The sequence below is a fragment of the Gobio gobio genome (genome assembly GCF_949357685.1).
Source record: "Gobio gobio genome assembly, chromosome: 17".
NCBI lineage: Eukaryota > Metazoa > Chordata > Actinopteri > Cypriniformes > Gobionidae > Gobio > Gobio gobio.
In genome coordinates this window covers 31,785,128-31,806,333 of record NC_137110.1, presented here as the reverse complement: position 1 = coordinate 31,806,333, position 21,206 = coordinate 31,785,128, and the positions used below count along the sequence as shown (strand labels likewise).

General features: G+C 37.4%; 1 protein-coding gene across 3 annotated transcripts; it reads right to left on the bottom strand.

The window, feature by feature from the left end:
• Positions 1–900: 900 nt before the first annotated feature.
• Positions 901–21,181, bottom strand: acox1 (acyl-CoA oxidase 1, palmitoyl). Of its 3 annotated transcripts, none has more exons than XM_079841863.1 (14): positions 20,915–21,181; positions 19,961–20,120; positions 17,512–17,672; positions 15,542–15,649; positions 15,299–15,418; positions 14,106–14,221; positions 13,632–13,801; positions 13,368–13,530; positions 13,040–13,230; positions 7,097–7,273; positions 6,837–6,942; positions 5,317–5,460; positions 1,854–2,060; positions 901–1,673 (listed from the first exon to the last, which is right to left on the bottom strand). In XM_079841863.1, the coding sequence occupies exons 1-14, from the start codon at positions 21,021–21,023 to the stop codon at positions 1,623–1,625; spliced, it is 1,983 nt and encodes a 660-aa protein (XP_079697989.1). In that variant the 5' UTR covers positions 21,024–21,181; the 3' UTR covers positions 901–1,622. The 3 variants fall into 3 exon arrangements, with proteins under 3 accessions (XP_079697989.1, XP_079697990.1, XP_079697991.1); XM_079841864.1 differs by lacking the exon at positions 17,512–17,672 and adding an exon at positions 18,960–19,120 and having other exon boundaries at positions 20,915–21,156; XM_079841865.1 differs by having other exon boundaries at positions 20,910–21,033.
• Positions 21,182–21,206: the final 25 nt, after the last annotated feature.

Below are 21,206 nucleotides of genomic sequence, written 5' to 3'. Positions count from 1 at the left end.
AGCTGTCAATCATGACGTCACACCCCTCGTTTTTATAGCATCAAATAACTCACTAAAACTAAACTTATTTAAAAAACGAACACTTGAAATGAAATTATTGTAATAAAAACTGCCTAAAATGACAGAAACCATCTTTAGGAAACAATTATTTGAAGTGTAATTAAATTGTTTAGTGTGTCTCGCGCCCATTCTAATACATGGAGAGGCGGGGTTTAGGAGCTATACTGGGACCGGCCACCGGGGGGCGATCGAGGCCCGAAAGCTTCAATTTCTGACTGAAGCACTACAGGCTTGAGTGTAGCTTTAAGAATTAAACTTACGTATTGACCCGGAAGTATACAAACATCTTTTTGTGGGGTGCTGTTGCCATGGTGAATCATAATTTCGGAGCTCCATTGATCATGGCTTTTCATAGTTGCGGTGCATGTGCTTAACTCAGAGTCGGTCTACTCAGAGTTGATTGAACCAACTCAATTCAGCTGTTCTGAAACCCAAAACTCAGAGTTTCCCATCTCAGGTTAAGTCAATAGAGTTCAAGTTTAAACTCAGAGTTGGTTGAACCTCCTTATTGAAACAGGCCCCAGATTGAACTAAGGCCTAATCCTGGCTAAATCTAAACCTGTGAAACCAGGCCATGATGAACAGATTTAAATTAGGTTTTAATTTACATCTAACAATGATCAACACACCACATCACATATGGTAAAACACAGAAACTCAAACGTGTGCGCTTGTGCACGAGAACCAATGAGGTTTGTTTAAACACGAGGCATACACGAGTGTTTATGCTCTCAATGTGCTTATAATTATTTGTAAATATTCTAATTGTAATTAGAAATGCAAATTCCACTACCTAAATACATGAATGAAAGATACTCAATGAATGAAAGCTACACAACTGTAAATGTTATATTTTCCTTTATTAAAGTAGCATGAATTGAAACAACAACTGTGTGATAAAAAAAAAAAAAAACTCTAGTCACAGATCAGTATACCTCTATGTAAATGGTGTAAATCATTTCAATAGAACTACAAATACACTGATTTTGATTCTCGCTACAAAAACTAAAACATTCCTGTCTGGGGGTCTAATTAAGGCATGATTTTGTCTGACCCTGAAATATTTAATTATTCAGTAAATATCATTTCAAACTCAAAAGTTACATTCAATTTTAGCATTTCATTTGAAGTTTGTGACCAAGAAGATTTTGGATATTATGCAAACATGGTTTGATTTTGATTCGATTTTGAAGGATCAGGGGTCTGTTTATTGTAACATTACATCCTCTAAAGAGACCAATTAAGCAAATATTACATACAACAAATAATCTATAAAATTACAAAAAGTAATTAATGTGGATTCAGTTGAAATTATAATTTATTTTAAGTGCACAGATAAAGCAATCATGGCCTACTGCTCTAAATAATTAGAAATGTATAAATGTAACCATATCCATTTAAAATTAAACAAAAATTAATCTCATCTCTGACAGCAGAATCCTTTCAAGGAATGGATAGAAGGTCATTTTCTACAGTAGATTAAAAGGAAATCTAGAAATGGTGGAGCTAACTGTATTAGTTGTCTTGGGCAGACTCTTCCATTTCTCCCATAAATGCACTGCTTACAATTTGGACTGTAGGGGCTTCAAGTACTTGTGGTGTGACTCGTGCACCTTAAGAAAAAAAGAGGTTCTTGTAATATCATTTGACAAAATAAAAGTTTTTAACTTTCACAACACAATTTGCCATAGCATTCTGAAATTATTTAACATACATCAGACATGAATACAATACATACACGTTTCTAAAGTAAGACAACATTTTCACAGACATCTAATGCATTATATACACACCTCGGTATGGTTCAAAGGCGATCTCTTTGCCCACTCAAACATGTGCTCATAGACGTTCCCATCGTATCGCCCCAGAACAGAATTAAGCATCTCATCACGGTAGTCAAAGGCATCGACCAGAGCCACTGCATTAGGCCTTAGCTCTGAGAGGAGACCCTTCAGCCGCTGTGAGATCTGAGTCAGCTGAGGAACACTTAGCAGACCAGCCTGACAAAGAAGAAAAATATGATCACGAACAGCGGTCACACCTAGAACAGATATGCTAAACTGCTGGTCTAGGAACAGCTGTCTCCATGTCCAGCGCCATACAGCAAATCTGTGGGGCACCCCTGTGAACCAAGAGACAGGGACAAACCCATGAACAGGACATTTTCTTTCTAAACAGCATTGAATTAGTCAAAAATTTGTTTATATCTTAAGGTGATGATGTACAAGGCAACTTTTTGAGCAAAGTTGCTGGGCAATGTTGCCATCAACGGGCAAACAGGTGAGACACAGGGCTCACGACCGATCTAAAATATCTGGAAAGAAATTTGTTGCCCATTCTCAATGGGAAATTGTCCAAGCAACATCGCTCGGCAACCTTGTTTAAAAAAAATTTGCCCCATGTATCATCACCTTTAGAGTCATCAAAAGTTGTAGTAGAAAGACTGTAAATGTTTGCATCTGCTTCAAATTAATGTTGTCAACTTTTTGGAGTACGCTAGCATATACATTACTCAAAGTTATAACAGATGGACTAAATGTCACAATTTCGATTTAATGAAAATTTATTTACCCACTCTCAAGTTGTTCCAAACCTGAATTAATTATTTCTTCTGCTGAACACAAAGGAATATATTTGGAAGAATGTTTGTAAGTATAAATATTTAACTATTAAAATACACTAAACATTTAACTATATTACTTTATATTAAATTCTGTTGCATTATTTTCCTGTTATCATTGTGAAGCTGCTCTGAAACAATTTGCATTGTAAAAAGCGCTATATAAATAAAGGTGACTTGACTTGACTCAACACAAAGGAAGATATTTGGAAGAATGTTGGTAACCAAGCAGATCTCAGCAGCCATTGACTACGATAGTAGTCCACACTATGGTAGTCAATGGCTGCCGAGATCTGCTTGGTTATGTGACAGGAAAATTTAATCAACGAAGGATATTAATAATTATATATAAAAGAATATTATACCACATAAGAGAATGTTTTGCTATGCAGGACTGCGAGTTAAAATCAGCAAGACGGTGGGACCAGCAAAGTGACCTTAGGGGTTACTGTCCACCTAAATGTGGGATGAAAGACATATGGGGTTATTTGAGTGCGTGTGGAAATTTACAGGAGGAGGGCTGTGTGTGACCTTGTTTGAAAACAACTATAAGAGCTGCACTTTTGTTATGACTTGCAGGCAATGCTCTGCAGACATTCAGATGGCTGTACGACTGTTGACTCTTCTTTTGCAAAAGAATAAACCATTTTATTAAATTATTAAGATTTGTCTCTTATTCAGAGTTGATTAGAAAATTGCCACAACAGTTACCAACATTCTTCCAAATATCTTCCTTTGCGTTGAGCAGAAGAAAGAAATTAATGCAGGTTTTGGAGGGTGAGTAAATTACAGAATTTTCATTTTTGGGTGAACTTTCCCTTTAAGTATGGAGTGAGTGGCAGCAGTCGGAATTCATGCAAACATGAATGCTCTAAAAGTCCAGTGGCATTGCCCTAGTTTTAGACAAAACATTTTTTAAATCTCACCAGAGATATGTTTGGTCACAATACCAGTAACAACAACAATAATAGTTAAAGCTTAATTAGCACATATTTAATAACAAAACAAGAGTATAAGACCAGGGACGTATACCATGAAGCCGGTTTAGGTGGTTAGCCAGGTACGTGGCTTGCTCAGTCGGGGACACTAAATATTCAATTAAATATTAAAATACATTTTCAACTAAATCATTGATCTGCCCGCATTGTCACTATATGATAATTGAAATAAGCTGGATAACATCACCGTTTTCTCCAGAGCGGCTGAACAGCCAAATCAAATTCTGTTGCCTTATTTTCCTGTTTAACACTGTGAAGCACTATATAAATAAAGGTGACTTGACTTGACTACGTTTCAGTTTAATTTGTGCCAACCCTGGGTTTTAGGCACCATGAAAGTGGTTTGTTTGGCTTTTAGCGGTGTTCATCACCATAGCAACTTACGCTCCACGGCTAACTCCGGGGCAGGTTGTTCTGGATAAAAGATTTCATACCAAAACTGGATGTCACTTTACTCACAGCAGATTGGTACAGGTTTGGTCTGTGATTTCTAACCCAGAATAAAACCAGCTCCGGAGCGGTTTAGCCAAGTAGCGCAAGTTACCATGGCAATAAAACCCACTAAAAAACAATCCACCTTCTTGATCCCGAAAAACAAGAGTTTGCTCAAACTAATCTCAAATTTTGGTAGCAACTGAAACCGGCTTCATGCAACAGGACAATGGAGGGCCAGTCATACTGAGTTGAGTGCCAACCCTGCTGAAAACACACATACCTGTAGTTTTCAAATTAGCCTGAAGTACTTGATTAGCTGGATCATGTGCATTTAATTTAGGTTAAAGATAAACTCTGCAGGGCTGTGAAGTTTGACACACCTGGTATAGACAGTAAACAAGTCAGTGTCGCCGTTTTGGAGCTAGTATTGGATACATATCTCCCTGTTTTTTTATTTGTATGTATCTCTGGTGAGTGAGATGTTGCTCCCTCTATGATCAGTGATAAAAATAGCTATTCTTAAAGGGTTAGTTCACCCAAAAATGAAAATTCTGTCATTAATTACTTACCCTCATGTCGTTCGACACCCGTAAGACCTCCGTTCATCTTCGGAACATAAATGAAGATATTTTAGTTGAAATCTGATGGCTCTGAAAGGCCTCCATTGGCACAATGCACGGTACACAAGACCCTTAAAAGGTACTAAAGACGTCGTTACAAAGTCCATCTCACTACAGTGGTTCTACAATAACTTTATGGAGTGACGAGAATAGTTTTTGTGCGCAAAAAAACCCTAAATAACGACTTATATAGTGATGACGATTTCAAAACACGGCATCATGAAGCTTCGAAGCGTTATGAATCAGTGAGTCGATTCAGCAGTTTGGATCGCCAAATTTCAGCAGTTTGGCGGTTTGACACGCGATCCGAATCATGATTCGACTCACTGATTCATAACGCTTCGAAGCTTCATGATGCCGTGTTTTGAACGGGTGTCGAACGACATGAGGGTAAGTAATTAATGACAGAATTTTCATTTTTGGGTGAACTAACCCTTTAACTGTTATCAATTAATTAATGTTGAAATTTCACAACATATAAATTAAATTAAATAAACTCAGTAGTCTCAGGTCCTGGTTTATTCTCTGGGTAGAGCAAAATGTATGAACTAAAAATGTCTTCTACTGTACGGTGGTGTGTAACCTGTAAAAAGTCCCCAGAGTTCTGTGCGACTCCATGAAGGGCATAAAGCAGAGCCAAAGTGCTGAGCACAGAGTGGACAGCCGTATCTCCAATCTCACTCAGTTTCGCAGCAAACAGCTTCACTACCACATAATGACAATGAGCCTGTGGAGAGAGAATGAAAAGGAATTAGTCAAAACACAAATCCAAAACAATTTTCTGCACTGCTGAATCTGTACAAATCATCTATAAAAAATTATTTAAAGAGTTTTGTATATTGAAGCAATTCATTAAATGTGCACTGTGTAAATTTTTGCGGCATCTAGCAGTGAGGTTGCGAAATTGCAACCGCTCACCCCTCCCTTTCAAAGGACATAGAGAAGATACGATGGCCGAGAAAGGACAAAGATATCATAATGCTGCGTTCACACCAAACGCGAATAGAGCATCTGGCGCGAGTGATTTCAATGTTAAGTCAATGGAAAGGCGTGTTGACGCGCGTCTGGAGGTCCCGCGGCGCGGAAGGCGCGTTTCGCGCAGCGCGAAGGACGCGAATCCGCGCATCCAGTTCGCGCGAATTGGACGCGAATTGAGCGTCTTGCACGATACGCGCGTTACACGCGAAAGGTGCTTTTGTGCATTCACGCGTTTGAAGCGAATTTGCGCCTGACACCCAAGTTGAAAAATTTGAACTTTGGCGTCAATTCGCGCCGTGTTAACCAATCAGGAGCCTGCTCGCTGCGGTCACGTGGTAAAGTGACGTGATGAGAAACCCTGCATAATTTAAAAATAGAACTATTGTGTCACAAAATGTAGTTTTAAGACTTTTTCAGGTGAGAATGTAGTTGTTTAAAGCTCAAATCTGTGGTTTATTTATAAAGAGAGCGCCTATTTAAAAAAATAATCTTGTGTTTTTGGAGGTCTGAGATCCAGGCAATCAGCGGGCAATCACCGCTCATAACCCCGCCGAGAACAGCCTTTGCTCGGCCAGTCCTTCTGCCGTCTGCCGCTGGCTCTGATGTCCTGTAGTGGTTCGTCTTGTGTAGATCTAACGGCCGATCTTTGCTCTCATGAATCTATAATTTTTTGTCTGCCAAATCGTTTTGACTGAGGGCAAAGAGAAGTTTCATAACTTTATATTTTAAGGATATTTAAATACACATGCAGTGAAGATAATGTAGGAGTTGCCTGGACCACATTTGTGTGGCTATTAATGCTTAATATATATTTTTTATGAAAATTAAAAGAGGCAGAGTGGTGTTTTATGACATTTCTCCTGGAGTGCCTTGAACGTGCCTCAATTTCGCTTCAAACGCTCGATTTCTACGCGCGTCAAATTCGCCGTGGACGCGCGAATACATTCAAAGTGTTGGCGCGTGAAACTAGACGCGGTAGATGCGATTTTGACGCTCAATTCGCGTTTGGTGTGAACGCAGCATCAGAGACAGCAGAGAGTAGCTAGCGCTCTGTAGAGCAGCTTGTCTGTTTAGGGCTACTGTAGAAAATATTATTACTCAGAGGTTGTTTTTAAGAAGCCTCACATCAGATGCTCGGACTAGATCAATGGAACTGTTGTTCCAGGCGTCCTCGTTGCTCTTGCTGTGCTGTAGCTCTGCCTGTAGGTTCTTAGCTGCCATTTCAACTAACCTGTGAGCATTTTTCAAAAACATTCTCAGTCACTGCAAAAAATTCTATGCGAGCAAGTTTTTAACAGAACTGTTATCTGTGGCACATTTTACAACCTGACAAAAAATACCACAAAATCTATTACAATAAAATCCATTTTTTGGATCCAACTTACTTTGCAGCTCTAAATTTGTATGCCTCCACAAGGCTGGCCAGGTCATTAATACTGACAACAGTAGGCCGGGAGGACACAGAATGGGGCTGTATCCTGTTCTGAGGTTCGTTCAGGTAAGAAACAATGCCTGTCAACTGCTGTCCTGCCCGTGCTTGTTTGTAGCTCTTCACCAAATATCTAATTAACAGAAGACATGTCAGGTAGTAAAAGTTGTACAAATCTATTAGTTCATTGAGATTAATGGAAATCATCTGCTGAATATTGTGAATAACTTCAATGTAGCTTTGAACTATTTTAAAGGGATAGTTCACCCAAAAATGAAAATTCTGGCATCATTTACTCACCCTCAAGTTGTTCCAAACCTGCATGAGTTTCTTTGTTCTGCTGAACACAAAAGAAGATATTTAGAAGAATGTTTGTTACAAAGCAGATAGAGCAACCATTGACTACCATAGTATTTTTATTCCCTACTAACTGCTTTGTAACAAACATTCTTCTAAATATCTTCTTTTGTGTTCAGCACAACAAAGAAACTCATACAGGTTTGGAACAACTTGAGGGTGAGTAAATGACAGAATTTTCATTTTTGGGTGAACTATCCCTTTAAGATCAATTTAAAAAAACTAAAAAAAAATCTAAACTTATACATAACACTATACTGTACATAGATATCATATGCATAATCAAACCCTATTCGGATTGAATGATTATTGTCAATTATTTCTCAGCAGGATTACTACAAAAATTGCATGATAAAATGTGTGAATTCAGATGGTAATTGCACTTGTTTCTTTAACCTCTGGCAGTTTAGGATGTGTACTGTTTTAGGTAACATTTTAGGTTATTCACTGGAATAGGAAAAGGAAATGAAAATTAAAACTGCTTAATCAAGTCTTGTGAACAAAGCTTCAGTATGTGTTTTATGGCTTTACTTCAGTGGCTTTTTTTTACTAACCACGCAATAACTTGATTTTCATTTTAATACAAACTTTTGTACAATATGTTTGTACTGAATACAGTGTTATCAGACTTTAGACATTAAAATGTTATAAGTACAAATATCAGTGCGTCAAAACATCTCTGGGGCCCAAAAACATGTCAGACCCCAGATAGTTAACTGGCAGAAAAAAAAAGTACGGCATTTTAGAAATAGCATTCCTCTCTTGTTTCCCTGGTTGTGTGACTCTTATTTTGAAGTGTTTCCTTTGTTACCCATTGGTCCAGAGTTTCACCACCTGTGTTTGGTTCCTGTTTTTGCCTTGTTTTCCTAGCTCCCTTGTTTGTTTTGCCATAGTTACTCTTGTTTGTTCCCACAGTGATTGATTACCCTCACCTGTTCCTTGTTAGCCCCAGATTATCTTGTGTATATAAACAACATTGTAACTTTCATTGTGAGATCTTGTTCAGTGCTGGCTGTTTCTTTGATGTTCTTAGTTTTGTTCCTCCTTGCGCTTTGTTTTCAGTTCTGTTTTTCTCTGATATTTTGAGTTAATTTGTGTCTTTATTTTGTAAACCAATAACCCAATGCATTTGGATCCAGCACTCCCCCGTTTCTGAGTCTCCTCAGCTTTACATTAGAATTTTTGACCAGTAGTCTTAATAAGATAATAATAATTTAATAAGAACTAAAAACTTCTGTTGTTGGATGAACCTTGAAAAAATTATCTTTAATCTTCTGTTGCTGCTATTATACTGTCCCAATTCAACTGTTTACAGTAACTTTGGGGAGGTAGCAAGTAGCGACGTATTGACATTTGTTTGGGAGCTGTGCAAACAAATAATTGTAATGTGTGTAATTTTAATAAAAACGGTCATTTTTGATTGCTTTCCAGTTTGTATTTTCTAGTATTGTTACTCTGTTAATTTTTATATCTCTACATTCAGGACCATTGGCCAATTTTCCTAGGCCAATTTTCAAGATGCAGTTAAAAAAGCCAGGGCTAAGTATTTCTCTGACATTATAAGCAAACACTCCCATCGCCCTAGAAAATGTAATACCATAAACTCAATTGTTAACCCCCAAATTTTTCCAGAGGTCGAGGCATCCACCAATAGCTGTGAAGAGTTGAACATTTTTACTGAGAAAATTGACCACATCAGAAGACTACAGATACTTACTACAGATACTTTTGACCAATTCCAAGCAGTGTCCTACACAAGAAACCATCAACAGCCCCACATGATCCTATTCCTTCACAGATTATCAAAGATGCTTTTGATGCTATTGGTCCCTCCATTCAATTAATTCTTAACTCCTGCCTTGCCACTGGCACTGTTCATACATGTGTCAAGCATGCGGTTGTCCAGCCTATGCTAAAGAAACATGATTTGGATGCAAAATGTGCTAATAATTTCCGGCCTCTCTCTAAACTGCCATTCATATGTAAAATCTTGGAGAAGGTGGTGTTAACGCAGCTGCTTCCATACCTCAATTCAACAGAGATCCTAGAGCCATTTCAATCTGTATTCAAAGCCTGTCACAGCACTGAGACAGCCCTGTTAAAGGTGACAAATGACCTGTTGCTCAGAATGGCATTACCTGCTCATGATAATGCCATTCTGGTCCTGTTAGATCTTAGTGCTGCATTTCATACCATAGACTATGGTACACTACGAGCGTCTCGAACACTGGGTGGGCATTAAGGGTACAGCTCTTAACTAGTTTCACTCCTACCTCCACCAAAGATCTTTTTCAGTATCTATAGGCCAGTATTCTTCATCCACTGCCCCTGTGCCTTATAGTGTCCCCCAAGGATCCATCCTGGGTCCAGTACTTTTCTCCCTCTATATGCTTCCCCTAGGTAACATCATCAGAAATTTTAATATTTCATTCCATTTCTATGCAGATGACTCCCAACTGTACATCCCACTAAAATACGGCAATTCCATGCAGCCTATTTTAGAATGTCTGAAAGAAATTAAAATTTGGATGGCTGACAATTTCCTTCAGTTAAATGATAACAAAACTGAAGTTATTGTTTTTGGCCCTTCAAAATCAAAAAATTGTATCCCTGCCAACCTTGGCCCCCTTGCCCCTTATGTTAAATCCCATGCACGTAACCTGGGTGTTATTTTAGACTCCCATCTTAATATGGACAAACAAATATAATCTGTTGTGAAATCCAGTTTATACCAATTAAGAATAATTTCCAAACTTAAGTCTGTTCTGTCATATAATGATCTGGAAAAAGTAATCTATGCCTTCATAACTTTCGCATAGACTATTGTAATTCGCTTTACTTTGGGATCCCTCTAACTATGGTGGCACGGCTCCAGATGGTCCAAAATAAACACAAAAAAAGCATGAACACATTACACCTGTCCTGGCCTCATTGCACTGGCTTCCAGTTCGGTTTAGGATACAATAAAAAAAAAACTGCTGATGGTTTTTAAAGCTCTTCACGCCCTGGCCCCCAGCTACTGATATCATCCATCCCCATGTAGCCCCTAGGTCTCTTAGATCTTCCAGCCAAGGTTTTCTCCATGTCCCACGGTCTAGGCTTAAGCAAAAAGGTGCCAGAGCCTTTTCTGTTGCTGGCCCTCAGCTGTGGAACCAACAGCCATCTGACATCAGAAACTACAATATTCAAAACCAGGCTCAAAACTAACTTATTTACATTGGCCTTCCCTGTGTTTTAATTGTCTTACCCTGTTATGTTCTGTAATTAAGTGTTTGTCTTTTGATGTCATCTTATCTTAGCATCTTTTAGCTTATTTTATTATTCTGCGATTAATTCGCTATGTACAGCACTTTGATCAGTGCAAGCTGTGTTAAATGTGCTTTATAAATACATTTTACTTACATGTGGTAAGTCAGAGCATTATTCTTGCCTAGATGGTCTAGTGTTGTTTCTTGTTGGATTATTCTGCATTTATGGTTGTAGATTCCTTCCCTGTTTAGAGTCTTTTTAGTGTTCCCATTTTGGATTATTCTGTCTAAAATTCTAAACTTCCTGTGTTGGGAACTGTTTCACCTCTTGCCCAGTCCTGTGTTCTTCCCACTGTCTCTCTCTGTCAGCAAGCCTTGTTGATTCTCCTGTGTTTCCAGGCTCACTGGGCTTCCCTGCTAACAGATTACATCAGTCTGTGTGGAGATCAGATCCTTGCCTACTCGCCCCTACTGGACATTGCTACTCTCTCAAGCATTCATCACTGCATATTATCCCTTGTGAGGACAACCCATTCCATAAGCCCTACAGTGGGTCAAATTACTCATTTTGTTGTCTCTGGTAGGCAGTGCCCTAAGCACCAGGCTCATCACTTGGAACCAGTCTCTCTAGACTCTCAATCTTTAATACAAGCCTCAATTATCAATAATCAAAATGCACAAATGTGGGCTCGGCTAGGCAAGTGCAAAACCGCACATACACCAGTGGTCAAAAAAGTTTTTTACAGTAAGTAGTTTACCACAGGACAGATATGGTGTTCAGTTGCTTCACTTAGTGAATGACAACTATATTCATGTCAGTACTGACATCCGTCTCTTATTATTTGTTCTTCTTATTAGCCAACTTTCATTTACATTCCTTTGTCATACTAACCAGCAATAGTGCATGTTAGTATGCTAAAGACATATCTTGTTAGTATGGCTCAAAAAAACATTATTTGATCATTAAATTAACCTTTTTTTTCTCATTCTTATTGTACCGACTTAAAATAACTGCGTAGAAAAGTTATCTTTGATCAGCAAACAAAATTTTTTGGGGGGGTATCCTGTAAAAAAAAAATAGAATTATATCTTGAATCACAGCACATTTTTTATTTTGACGTTTGTTATACGCAAACTAAACCAATTTTTATTGCTGTTTTCCGTGGTGCACCTTTGTGGAAAATAACAGTTGGTGGTTATTGCTGGTAGTATTGCTGGCATCCCATCAAATGTAAAAAGAAAATTACATAAATTTAAACAAAAGAGTCTGATCACAAACTGTCAGGTATGATCCTCAATTATATACATAACATTATAACACTAAAACTACAGCGATGTCAATCCTATCCTGTTTCTTAATGGCTGAAATGGCATTAACAAACTGACAGGATTAGCATCTCTGTCTTCTATGGCAATTTTCATCCCGAAAACCAGGTTTCAATTAGGGCTGTCAAATTAAAATTTGAATTTGTAATAATCGTAGAATTTAAAATAAAAATCCACATTCGAATGCAAAAATTATGCATTTGAATTTTAGTGGCTCACGAGATGCAATATGAGTCGTTGTTGCATTTTAATGTTTTTTTGTTAGCCTATCCAGTTGAACCCACTAGATGTGGTTGGTCATTCAAAACATTGCAGAAATAGAGATGCTCAATGCAGAAAAGATCGTCGTTCACACAGAACGCATTTTCTGTGCTGCTTTTCCATTGTGTGCTAGACAGACATCTTTGACCATTGCACTCATAGCCTCGCACAAAAAAGCTGCGTGTTTAGAAAGCTGTGTAAAGTTAAAAAAAACATGTCGAGACTGTCAGTTTTTTTTTTCATTCCACTGCATCTCATGTTTTTAAATGCAAAAACTAGAAACTATGCATAAATCCATAATGCGGTTGTTTATAATTGTTTATGTAATTTATAAAATTATATTTGATTCATAAATGTTTTGCAATTATTATTTTTTTTACAGAGAGTCATGTTATTTCATTGCTTTGAAAAATATTTTGCTCATTGCTCCATCTTGTAGCCTCAGGAGTCAAGCCAAAAGCTTTTTTCCTCTAGCTGAAATTATGCCTTTTAAATTTGAATATAATTCAAATATTAGTAATATTTAAGATTCAAGTTTAGTTTTTTTGACGCCCTACTTACAACCCCGCCCAAATCACTGCATGATTTCACAGACATATATCATAATCTATTTTACTTATTCATTCCAACTCTAAGTTGTTTTGAGAATGAATTACATCCAAATAGTGCTAAAGTTTGAAACCGTTAATGTAAACAGGCGTTTTTACCTAGCTGTCTGCAGCATCATGACTGTATTTTCTCCTTCATAAGTGCAGGTCGGCGTAAAAGTGACATAGATGTCGGGTAAACTGCTGCAGCGCGAGTAACCATGTCCACCACATGACATGCGACAAACCTCAATGCCTGCATTCGTCACCCAGGTGGTAAAAGCTTTCAGACCTGCAGATAGAGCATGTAGCTATAGAAAGAATAAAGAGAAGAAATAATAATAACAAATAAGATAAAGACACTGAAATTGAGCTACAAAACGATGGGAAAAAAAAGATGAACACATATATAGAACATTATTTTTAATATATAAAAAAAATTTCATACTTCTGGCAGCTCACTGAAGTCACCCTGATTAATGTCTCCTGAGATGCGATGGTATGTTTTACTCATGTATTGCCCCACAAAATGGAAGGCGTAGGCAGTGGCCAACAGAGGAAATAGTTTATACTGCTGGGTCTGATAGTCCAATATCTGTGGTTCTGGTTCTCTAAAAGAAAAAAAATTAAAACCCAACATTTTGTGTGCATGTGTTTGTGTGTGTGTGTGTGTGTGTGTGTGTGTGTGCGTGAGCGAGCGAGCGAGACCCACCCAGGGCGTAGTTCAGACTGGTGTCGGACTGCACTGTAACGAATGGCAATGGTGCAGGACTTGGAGAGAGCTCGTGCTGACTCCCCCACTATCATGGAGCGAATAAACACCATAGTGCCATATGTGAGCTTATCACTAGGAGGCTTAACATATGCACCATTTGGCTCAACCTACGCAAGAACACACCAAGTAAAGCAATTACATCTGAGAATGTTCCAGTGGAAACAGAGAACTCAGACTTTATTTATTTGTTTAAAGTAAACATCTAAAAGTAAATCAGAATCTTTATTATTCTTTTTTATAAAATTCTGTTTATTTTCCAGTTTTAAATTTTTTTGGAACCCACTGAATATAAATGAGCACACATAATTATAAACTATTTAAATTTAGAAATCTACCTTGATTTTACTTATAAACTCTAAAACACCATTGTTGTAAACATTTTATCTTTCCGTGTGTGTAGGATATGCACACCTTGGCATACTTCATCAGCATATTCTCACGTGGAATCCTGACATTTTCCAGTTTCAAGTAGCCATTATCCACCTCATCAAAACCAAATTTGGGGCCAATATCACCGACCACTACACCTGTTCAAACACGACAGATATGAAAACAATGGATTAATTATTGAGGACTACATTCTGTAAACATACACAACATTTCTAGACAAATATCTAAGCATCTAATCATAGGGCAGTCAATTAATAATTCTGTTGCCAGGGCAGAATGACTTGAACAATAATATCTAAATACAAAGTCTACTACAACAAGATACTGCAGAAAAACTAGTAACAAAAAAAGGGTTTCATTCCGCTTTTCTTTAACTGCTAATATTTAAAAAAAGGCTTGTTGTCAGTTAACGTTTGCCATGTGATACTGTCAAGTTTATATTTAGACATATGACTAGAAAGAGCTAGGGTGTGGGTTTTTTTTCAGTTCACCAAGTTTAGCAAATTTAGTGGAGTGATGGGTCCTTAGAGGTCTTCGTTTTTTTTAAGCATCTTTCGCCATCACCCCTACCTCTTTCAAATCCAACAAATCACCATGTATAAGTTATTGGACTATCCTTTTATAGTTGTTGCCATAACAATGGCTTTTAAATCCAAGACTGAAACGGCAACACAATTTGAAACAATATCTTTAAAACTGCAGTGTAAGACGAATCAATAGGTTTTTTGGTTCACTTACACAGCGCAACAATTAACAAGAAAAAAAAGTACTTCTACTCAATAAAAATTTGCATTTCATTGGTGTACGTATTGATGTACAATTCCCATATTTGGAAGGCAACAAGTGATTGTGAAATCTAGTGCAAAGTGGCATATAATTGTGATAAGAACAAACAATCATTCCATAATCTGGTGAACAACTGCAGTCAATCTAAACCAGGGGTGCCAAACTCGGCTCCTGGAGGTCCACATTCCTGCAGAGTTTAGTTCCCTGCTCCAAAAAACATACATGTAGTTTTCAAAAAATCCTACAGAACTTGATTAGCTGGAGCAGGGGCATTTAATAAGGATTGAAGCTAAACTTTGCTGAACTATGCCCCCCAGGAACTGATATCACATTTAAAAAAACAAGAAAAACATCACACCCATGCTCCATTCTATATCTCTATATATCATCACAACTTTAGGAACATAGACCAACTAAAAGTTCTGTACCTGGCAATGGCATGTGTGTCTTCATACAGCGAATGGGTGTGATGAAGGCATGTAGGCCATGACACTTGCCCTGCGTGTACAGCTGAGCCAGGACTACAGCATGATTTGAGGTTTTACCCACTAGGAAGACAGAGAGTAAATTAATAATAAAAAAAAACAACAACAACAACAACAACTAACGTTGTACACAGTGCCATGTTACATTTGACATAAAATTTTGTAACTTGAGCAGGGCTTACTCACATCCACCTGGCCACCATTTAATAGAGGAGATTGTTGGACTGTTCAAAACAAACTCTTGGGTGGAAGGGTCGTAAGTAGCAGTGGTTTCAAGAGCACGGATATGTGTACCTAGAAGGATATTATACATGTAAAAACACAGAAACTGTTACTACAGATCTAATACAATTAAATCAAAGTGAAATTCATGCAGTTCCAAAGTCAAGTATTGCCTATTATTTAAAGAAATATCTGCTCAACAAATATAAGCTCTAATCCACTTAGTGGTTCAGTATGTAACATTATTCATAATCTAGAAGTTCAAAAGTTCTAATAGCATGGTTAAGGTAACCCTTGTAGGTGTTTGACAGCAAGAAAAACAGATCCCCTATACTCACTAACCCTCACTCTTGAAAACCAGATTTTTTTCAGGTTTTATTAAAAGTTACAGTTTACTGTGAAAATAAAACATTAGAAATAATCAATTAAAGGGTACATTGTCTATCTTATTTAGATAACAGCAAAACACACCTATGGCATTGGTTCTAAAATGGATATCAAACATTGTTCAGAAAATTCTTCCCACCACTGTTGCAAAAGTTCCCACTTTCTGCCTAGTTCATCCCAAATCAGGAGAATGTGTTGGCCATTGCTTTGGTTCAGAAAACCACTGACTCTGGATCCAAAAAAAGAACCCTGGACCATTAAGCTTCCAGCTCCATGTTTAGAAGTTAGTGTCAACAGTATTCAATGACAGCGACGCAGAGCCATACGCACCACCGGGCCAGCTGTATCAAGATGGAAGTTAAAGGGTAACTTCAGTGATTTAGCATTAAGCTTTGTATCAGTAGAAACCCGGTAGTATATTCAAATTATGGTACTTTCACCCCTCATATCCCCTTGAGACGAGAGAATTATGCATTTTATTTCTGGAAAAAATCCTCCGATGACGCAAATATCGTCATTTTGCGTCATCTGAGAATTTTTTGGGCCAGAGGCTAAAGACTACAGCCACTAGATGGAGCTAGTTCCGCATGTTATCAACCCGCCCATAGGGGAGAGATCTCACGCACAGAATGTAAGACACAAACGGCCGCACGGACAATCATAACGGAGCGCGGTGCAGAGTAAAGTGAGTGTTTCAACTTTTCAATTAATTCCTGTGATAGTTTAGCTTCCATATGCGATCTGAAAACGTGCCAGACTGGCGCTTACCTCAGCTCTGCTCAGCTCTTCATGATGAATGAAATCTGACACTGCTGCGTCTGTGCCATGGCTTTCGTTTGGCTCACTCACACTTTATTGAAAAGATACATTGTTTTTAATTGTAGTGTTTATTCTCTAACTGAACGAAATGATTGTATTACTATGAAGATCAAAACGACGGTGTACGGAGTGGCCTCATAGGGCAGCGAAGCAAGTGCATTCTGGGAGTTGTTGTCTTTCATCTACATGAGACAAAAATACATTTTGTCTTTTCTCAGTCTAGAAGGCACCAAATTCAAAAATAATTTCACATTTCTACTGCATAAATGACCCAGTTTAAATACAAAGCTTAATGCTAAATCCCTTAAGTAACCCTTTAAGGCAAAGCATATAGCCTCAGTGAGGTTAGGGTTAGTGGTCGGGTCAAGTAAGGCATTAGTCGGCTCAACCCAAACTTCTAGTCTGAGACTGCTGGCCTGGCACTGCTGATTTGAAACTGCTGTCATGTATGGCTCTGCAGGTGGATGTGTCTCATTGGTGTCATACAATTATGAACCATCCTTTATGTCAGTCTGTCTTTCTTTGATAATTGCCCTTTTCTCGCCATTATGAAAGCTATAAAATACTGTCCCAATAATGAAGTGACAGAGAGTTTGCAGTAACAGTCTGTTCCAGCTTAAATTGATACAAAATCAAGAAAAACTTATAAGACCACATGACTGATCCAATGCAGTCCAGTGCCTCAGTATAGTAATATATGCGTGCAGGTAGGTTGCCAGGTTTGTTACCGTGCCCCATCTCAGTCTGCGCGTAGGTGCCAATAATCTCCAGGTTCCATGCTGGCATGAAGAAAGTTTCCAGTTGTTCAGGTGAGGATTGGTTCAACAGCGTTGGCAGGAACATGCCCAAGTGCAGATCAAGGGGCTCTGGACGCCCTCGGTGCACACAGCTTCAATAGGGCAAGGGTCAAAGTGAGCGGAGTATTTAAAGAAAAAAAAAGGGGCAAGAAAGAGATAGAAAGGCGAGTAGAGAGGTTGAATATTTATTGAGATAGCAGAGAAACAAACACGAGTGTTTTAAAAATGAAAAAGGAGGAATTTCAGAAGACAGTGAGTAGAATAAGAATGTGGGTTTGTATGAATGTAGATGAAAAGGAATTGGATTAAAGATAAAATGACAAAAAAGGAGAGAAATCATTTTTAAGCAGGTCATGCAGATGCTGATTAAACATCAGATTTAATAATGATTAATGATTCTATTATTGCAAATCAATTATAACAATAACATTTTACTGCTGTATAAATAACTGCACAAACTGTATTCCTTAAAACAGATGCTCTTCAATGGCAATATTAATACAATTTCAAAGAATGCATAGAAACACATCAGATGTAACGAGAAGAAATTTTCAAAGCTATTTGTCAAGATTGTTTCAATAATATATTCCAAATCACCCAACTATTTATGTCAAGCAAAATAGTCCACGCCTCTATCAAAAGGTTTTATAATGTCTCTCACATAATATTCTGAAATTTTACTTTCGAAGGAGAAACAATAGGGTGACCTGTTTGTCCCATATTCCCAGCAGATACATTTCCTTCCTTTAAATGACACTTCTGCTCAAAGCCATTACTCTCTATTAACTGCTGCTTCTTCACATTTACAAACTTACATTCAAAATAATTATAGTTTTAATTAATATAATAAATAAATTTTGAAGTACAAAACATTTAAAAAAAAAAATTGTATTTACATTCGCGGTGTGCGATATTGACAAAAAATGACATCCCACTATTTTCTGTGATTTTCTCGATAATTATATTATATTTTCATGAGTGTGTTATTGTTGTGTTTAAACCTAATCATATGCATGCATGATCTTTTGTGTCAATTTCATAAATTTTATAAAATGTAATTATAATAAGACACAAAAGTGGACTAATATATACAGGATGGGATATAACATGTTTGGAACATGTTTTGGATGAAAGGTGAACACTAGGTTAAATCAGGAGCACTTATTTTCAGGTATTGAGTGACTTTAGCCAGCTAACTATTCATTATACTTTAGGAGACCATAAAACCTGAGAATATGACCATACTGAGCTGTCAACACCTTCAAGGGTCATACTTAACTATACGCAATGTTAACTCTAAAACCAAAAAGGACAACACTTTATTTTTGGTCTAAAAACAAAGTACATTCGTCATAATTGTCTGGGAGAGAGAGACTGACCGTGCCCCAGCTCTGTCTGAGCATAGGTGCCTAACATATGGAATGACTCGGCTAATGGGATCCATTTTTTGCGTTGTTCAGCAGTACACTGGCTGATTAAGGTAGGAACGAACATGACATAATGGACACCAAGGGGCTCTTGATACACACCCTTCACAACACTGCAGGATGGAACAGAAATGTATAAAACTTCAGCTAGAGACACATGCAGATAAGTAGTTACAGTAAGTTACACTGGTTTATAGAGACAACGATATTTACATGTTTATACAGACTTATTTTCATTGTTTTAAATGTGTATTAAAAGTAAACTGTCAAGAATGTCTGAATCACCTAAATGGAAATAATAAAGCTTCATTTGCTTCTTCTAATTCAGTTTGAGAATATGAGTGGATTTGGTAGCACTGACTTCAACTGCCTTTGACACACTTTTAATCTGAGACCTTTGCTCAGGCTGTCTCTTTAAACACTCTCGAACTTGCCTTTGCCAGTAAATGTAATACCGTTCATGCTACTCATCGTATTTTTACAACATCATAGTGTTGGTTTGGTGAAAGATAAGTAAATAATGTAATGTGAAAAATGTATTAATGCACATTTACAAGATCTCCATTCATTAAAAAATGAATAATAAATAGAAAAATAAACAGGACATTCTTAATCCAAAGGCAGGAAAATGCATTGTTTAGACGATTCTTTCAGCAATGTGGACCCTATGAAGCAAAAATAACTCATACATGACATGCCATTTGTTTCCAGAGATGCTGAGATAAAGGTGACAAAGACACCAGGGCACTCATGAAGGAGTAACTTACTTTCATATTTGTTAAGACTGTTCATTTAAAGAGTGGAAAAATTGCAATGATTTCACTGGTAATCTGTATTATAATTTTTATATGAACTTCACAACTCAAATGTTTTCCTTCCTCTAAAAAATATACCATATATATATACCATAATTGAGAGAGAATTTATTGAATCATGATGACAAATATGCATACCTCTTGTAGGAGTAAATCTCCTCTGGATCAGAAATACCATATTCCCTAAGTTTCAGGATCATTTGAGCACTCTTACGCACTGCTGCATCATATCTCTCACTGCGGGAGAGGAAGTTCAGGTCTTCATGCTGGAAATCTGGATCACTAATGACCAGAGACTCTAAGGAAGAACAATAAAGCAATATGAGTGATAAGTGCCATTTTTAACCAAGATTTGTTACCTTAAATGTCACCACTTTTTGTTTTTACACTAATAACTCTGGATCTTTTGTTCTTTTTAATCATACACTGTACAGGTACAGGAAATTCAAGAGGCTAGATACCCAATTTATAAAAAAAGAGCGAGAAAGAGAAAATAATGATAATGGGGGTCCCTGTAAATACTCAGGTCAAATGACACAAAATAATCACCTCGCCAGTTTATCTATAAGTAACATGGCAGCTGTGAGAGGGCCATTGTCCTCAAGGTAAATTAAATGTTTATCTTATCTGAATGGTATACATGTCATTTTCATGAGAAACACAAACTGCACTGGGCGGAAGCACAGTAATAGTTTGCAGAAACAAATTTGAATTCTGTATTGTTGGGAAAATAGGAATACATACATTTCTTCCCCTTGTAAGCAATTATTTTAAGTGTTATTTAAGTTAAGATGGTCATGTGGTCCTCGATTTAATTATTTAGCTTTTTGTATACGACACAGGAGTATGGACAAGACAGCAGACCCAAGACTTCTGTGACTGTATATGTGATTGTTCCCATGCAGTGCACCTAAGAAAAACTACAAGCATAACTATAACTACTAAAGCTTTTTTACAATAAGAAAAAATGTTTTGGCCAAACAACTGCAGTAATTTAGAAAATAATAATAAATATGATTATTATTATTATTATTATTATTATTATTATTATAAAATAAGTGCAGATATCAGATAATTCTGATCACACCTGACCTATTTCTCTCCTCCTGCGTGTCTTTTCTGCAGCACCGTCCAGTATGTTCGTAAGGATCTCCAGGTTAAAAGATGCATTTTCCCGTTCACGGCTAATATCAGGATTCATGACTGTTCCGTTGGACTCTCTTCTGGACGACGTGCCTTCTGCTTTGTGTACTTTTATTGATGTTGTATAACGTTTCAACTCTGGCCTAGTGGGGTTTGCTACTTCCCTGAAGGTGGCCAATTTCTACGTCAGTATGTGTGTTGGCCAATAGAAGCTCTGATAACTCACTGGGCATGACCCTCT

Excerpts from the sequence above, each read along its gene's own strand:
- acox1 (XM_079841863.1), bottom strand. The coding sequence starts at position 21,023 with ATGAATCCTGATATTAGCCGTGAACGGGAAAATGCATCTTTTAACCTG. Across the intron at positions 17,673-19,960 it reads GAGATTTACTCCTACAAGAG|CTGTGTGCACCGAGGGCGTC; the intron begins GTATGCATATTT and ends GCCCTATTGAAG. Across the intron at positions 13,231-13,367 it reads ACTTCAGTGAGCTGCCAGAA|CTACATGCTCTATCTGCAGG; the intron begins GTATGAAATTTT and ends TTCTTTCTATAG.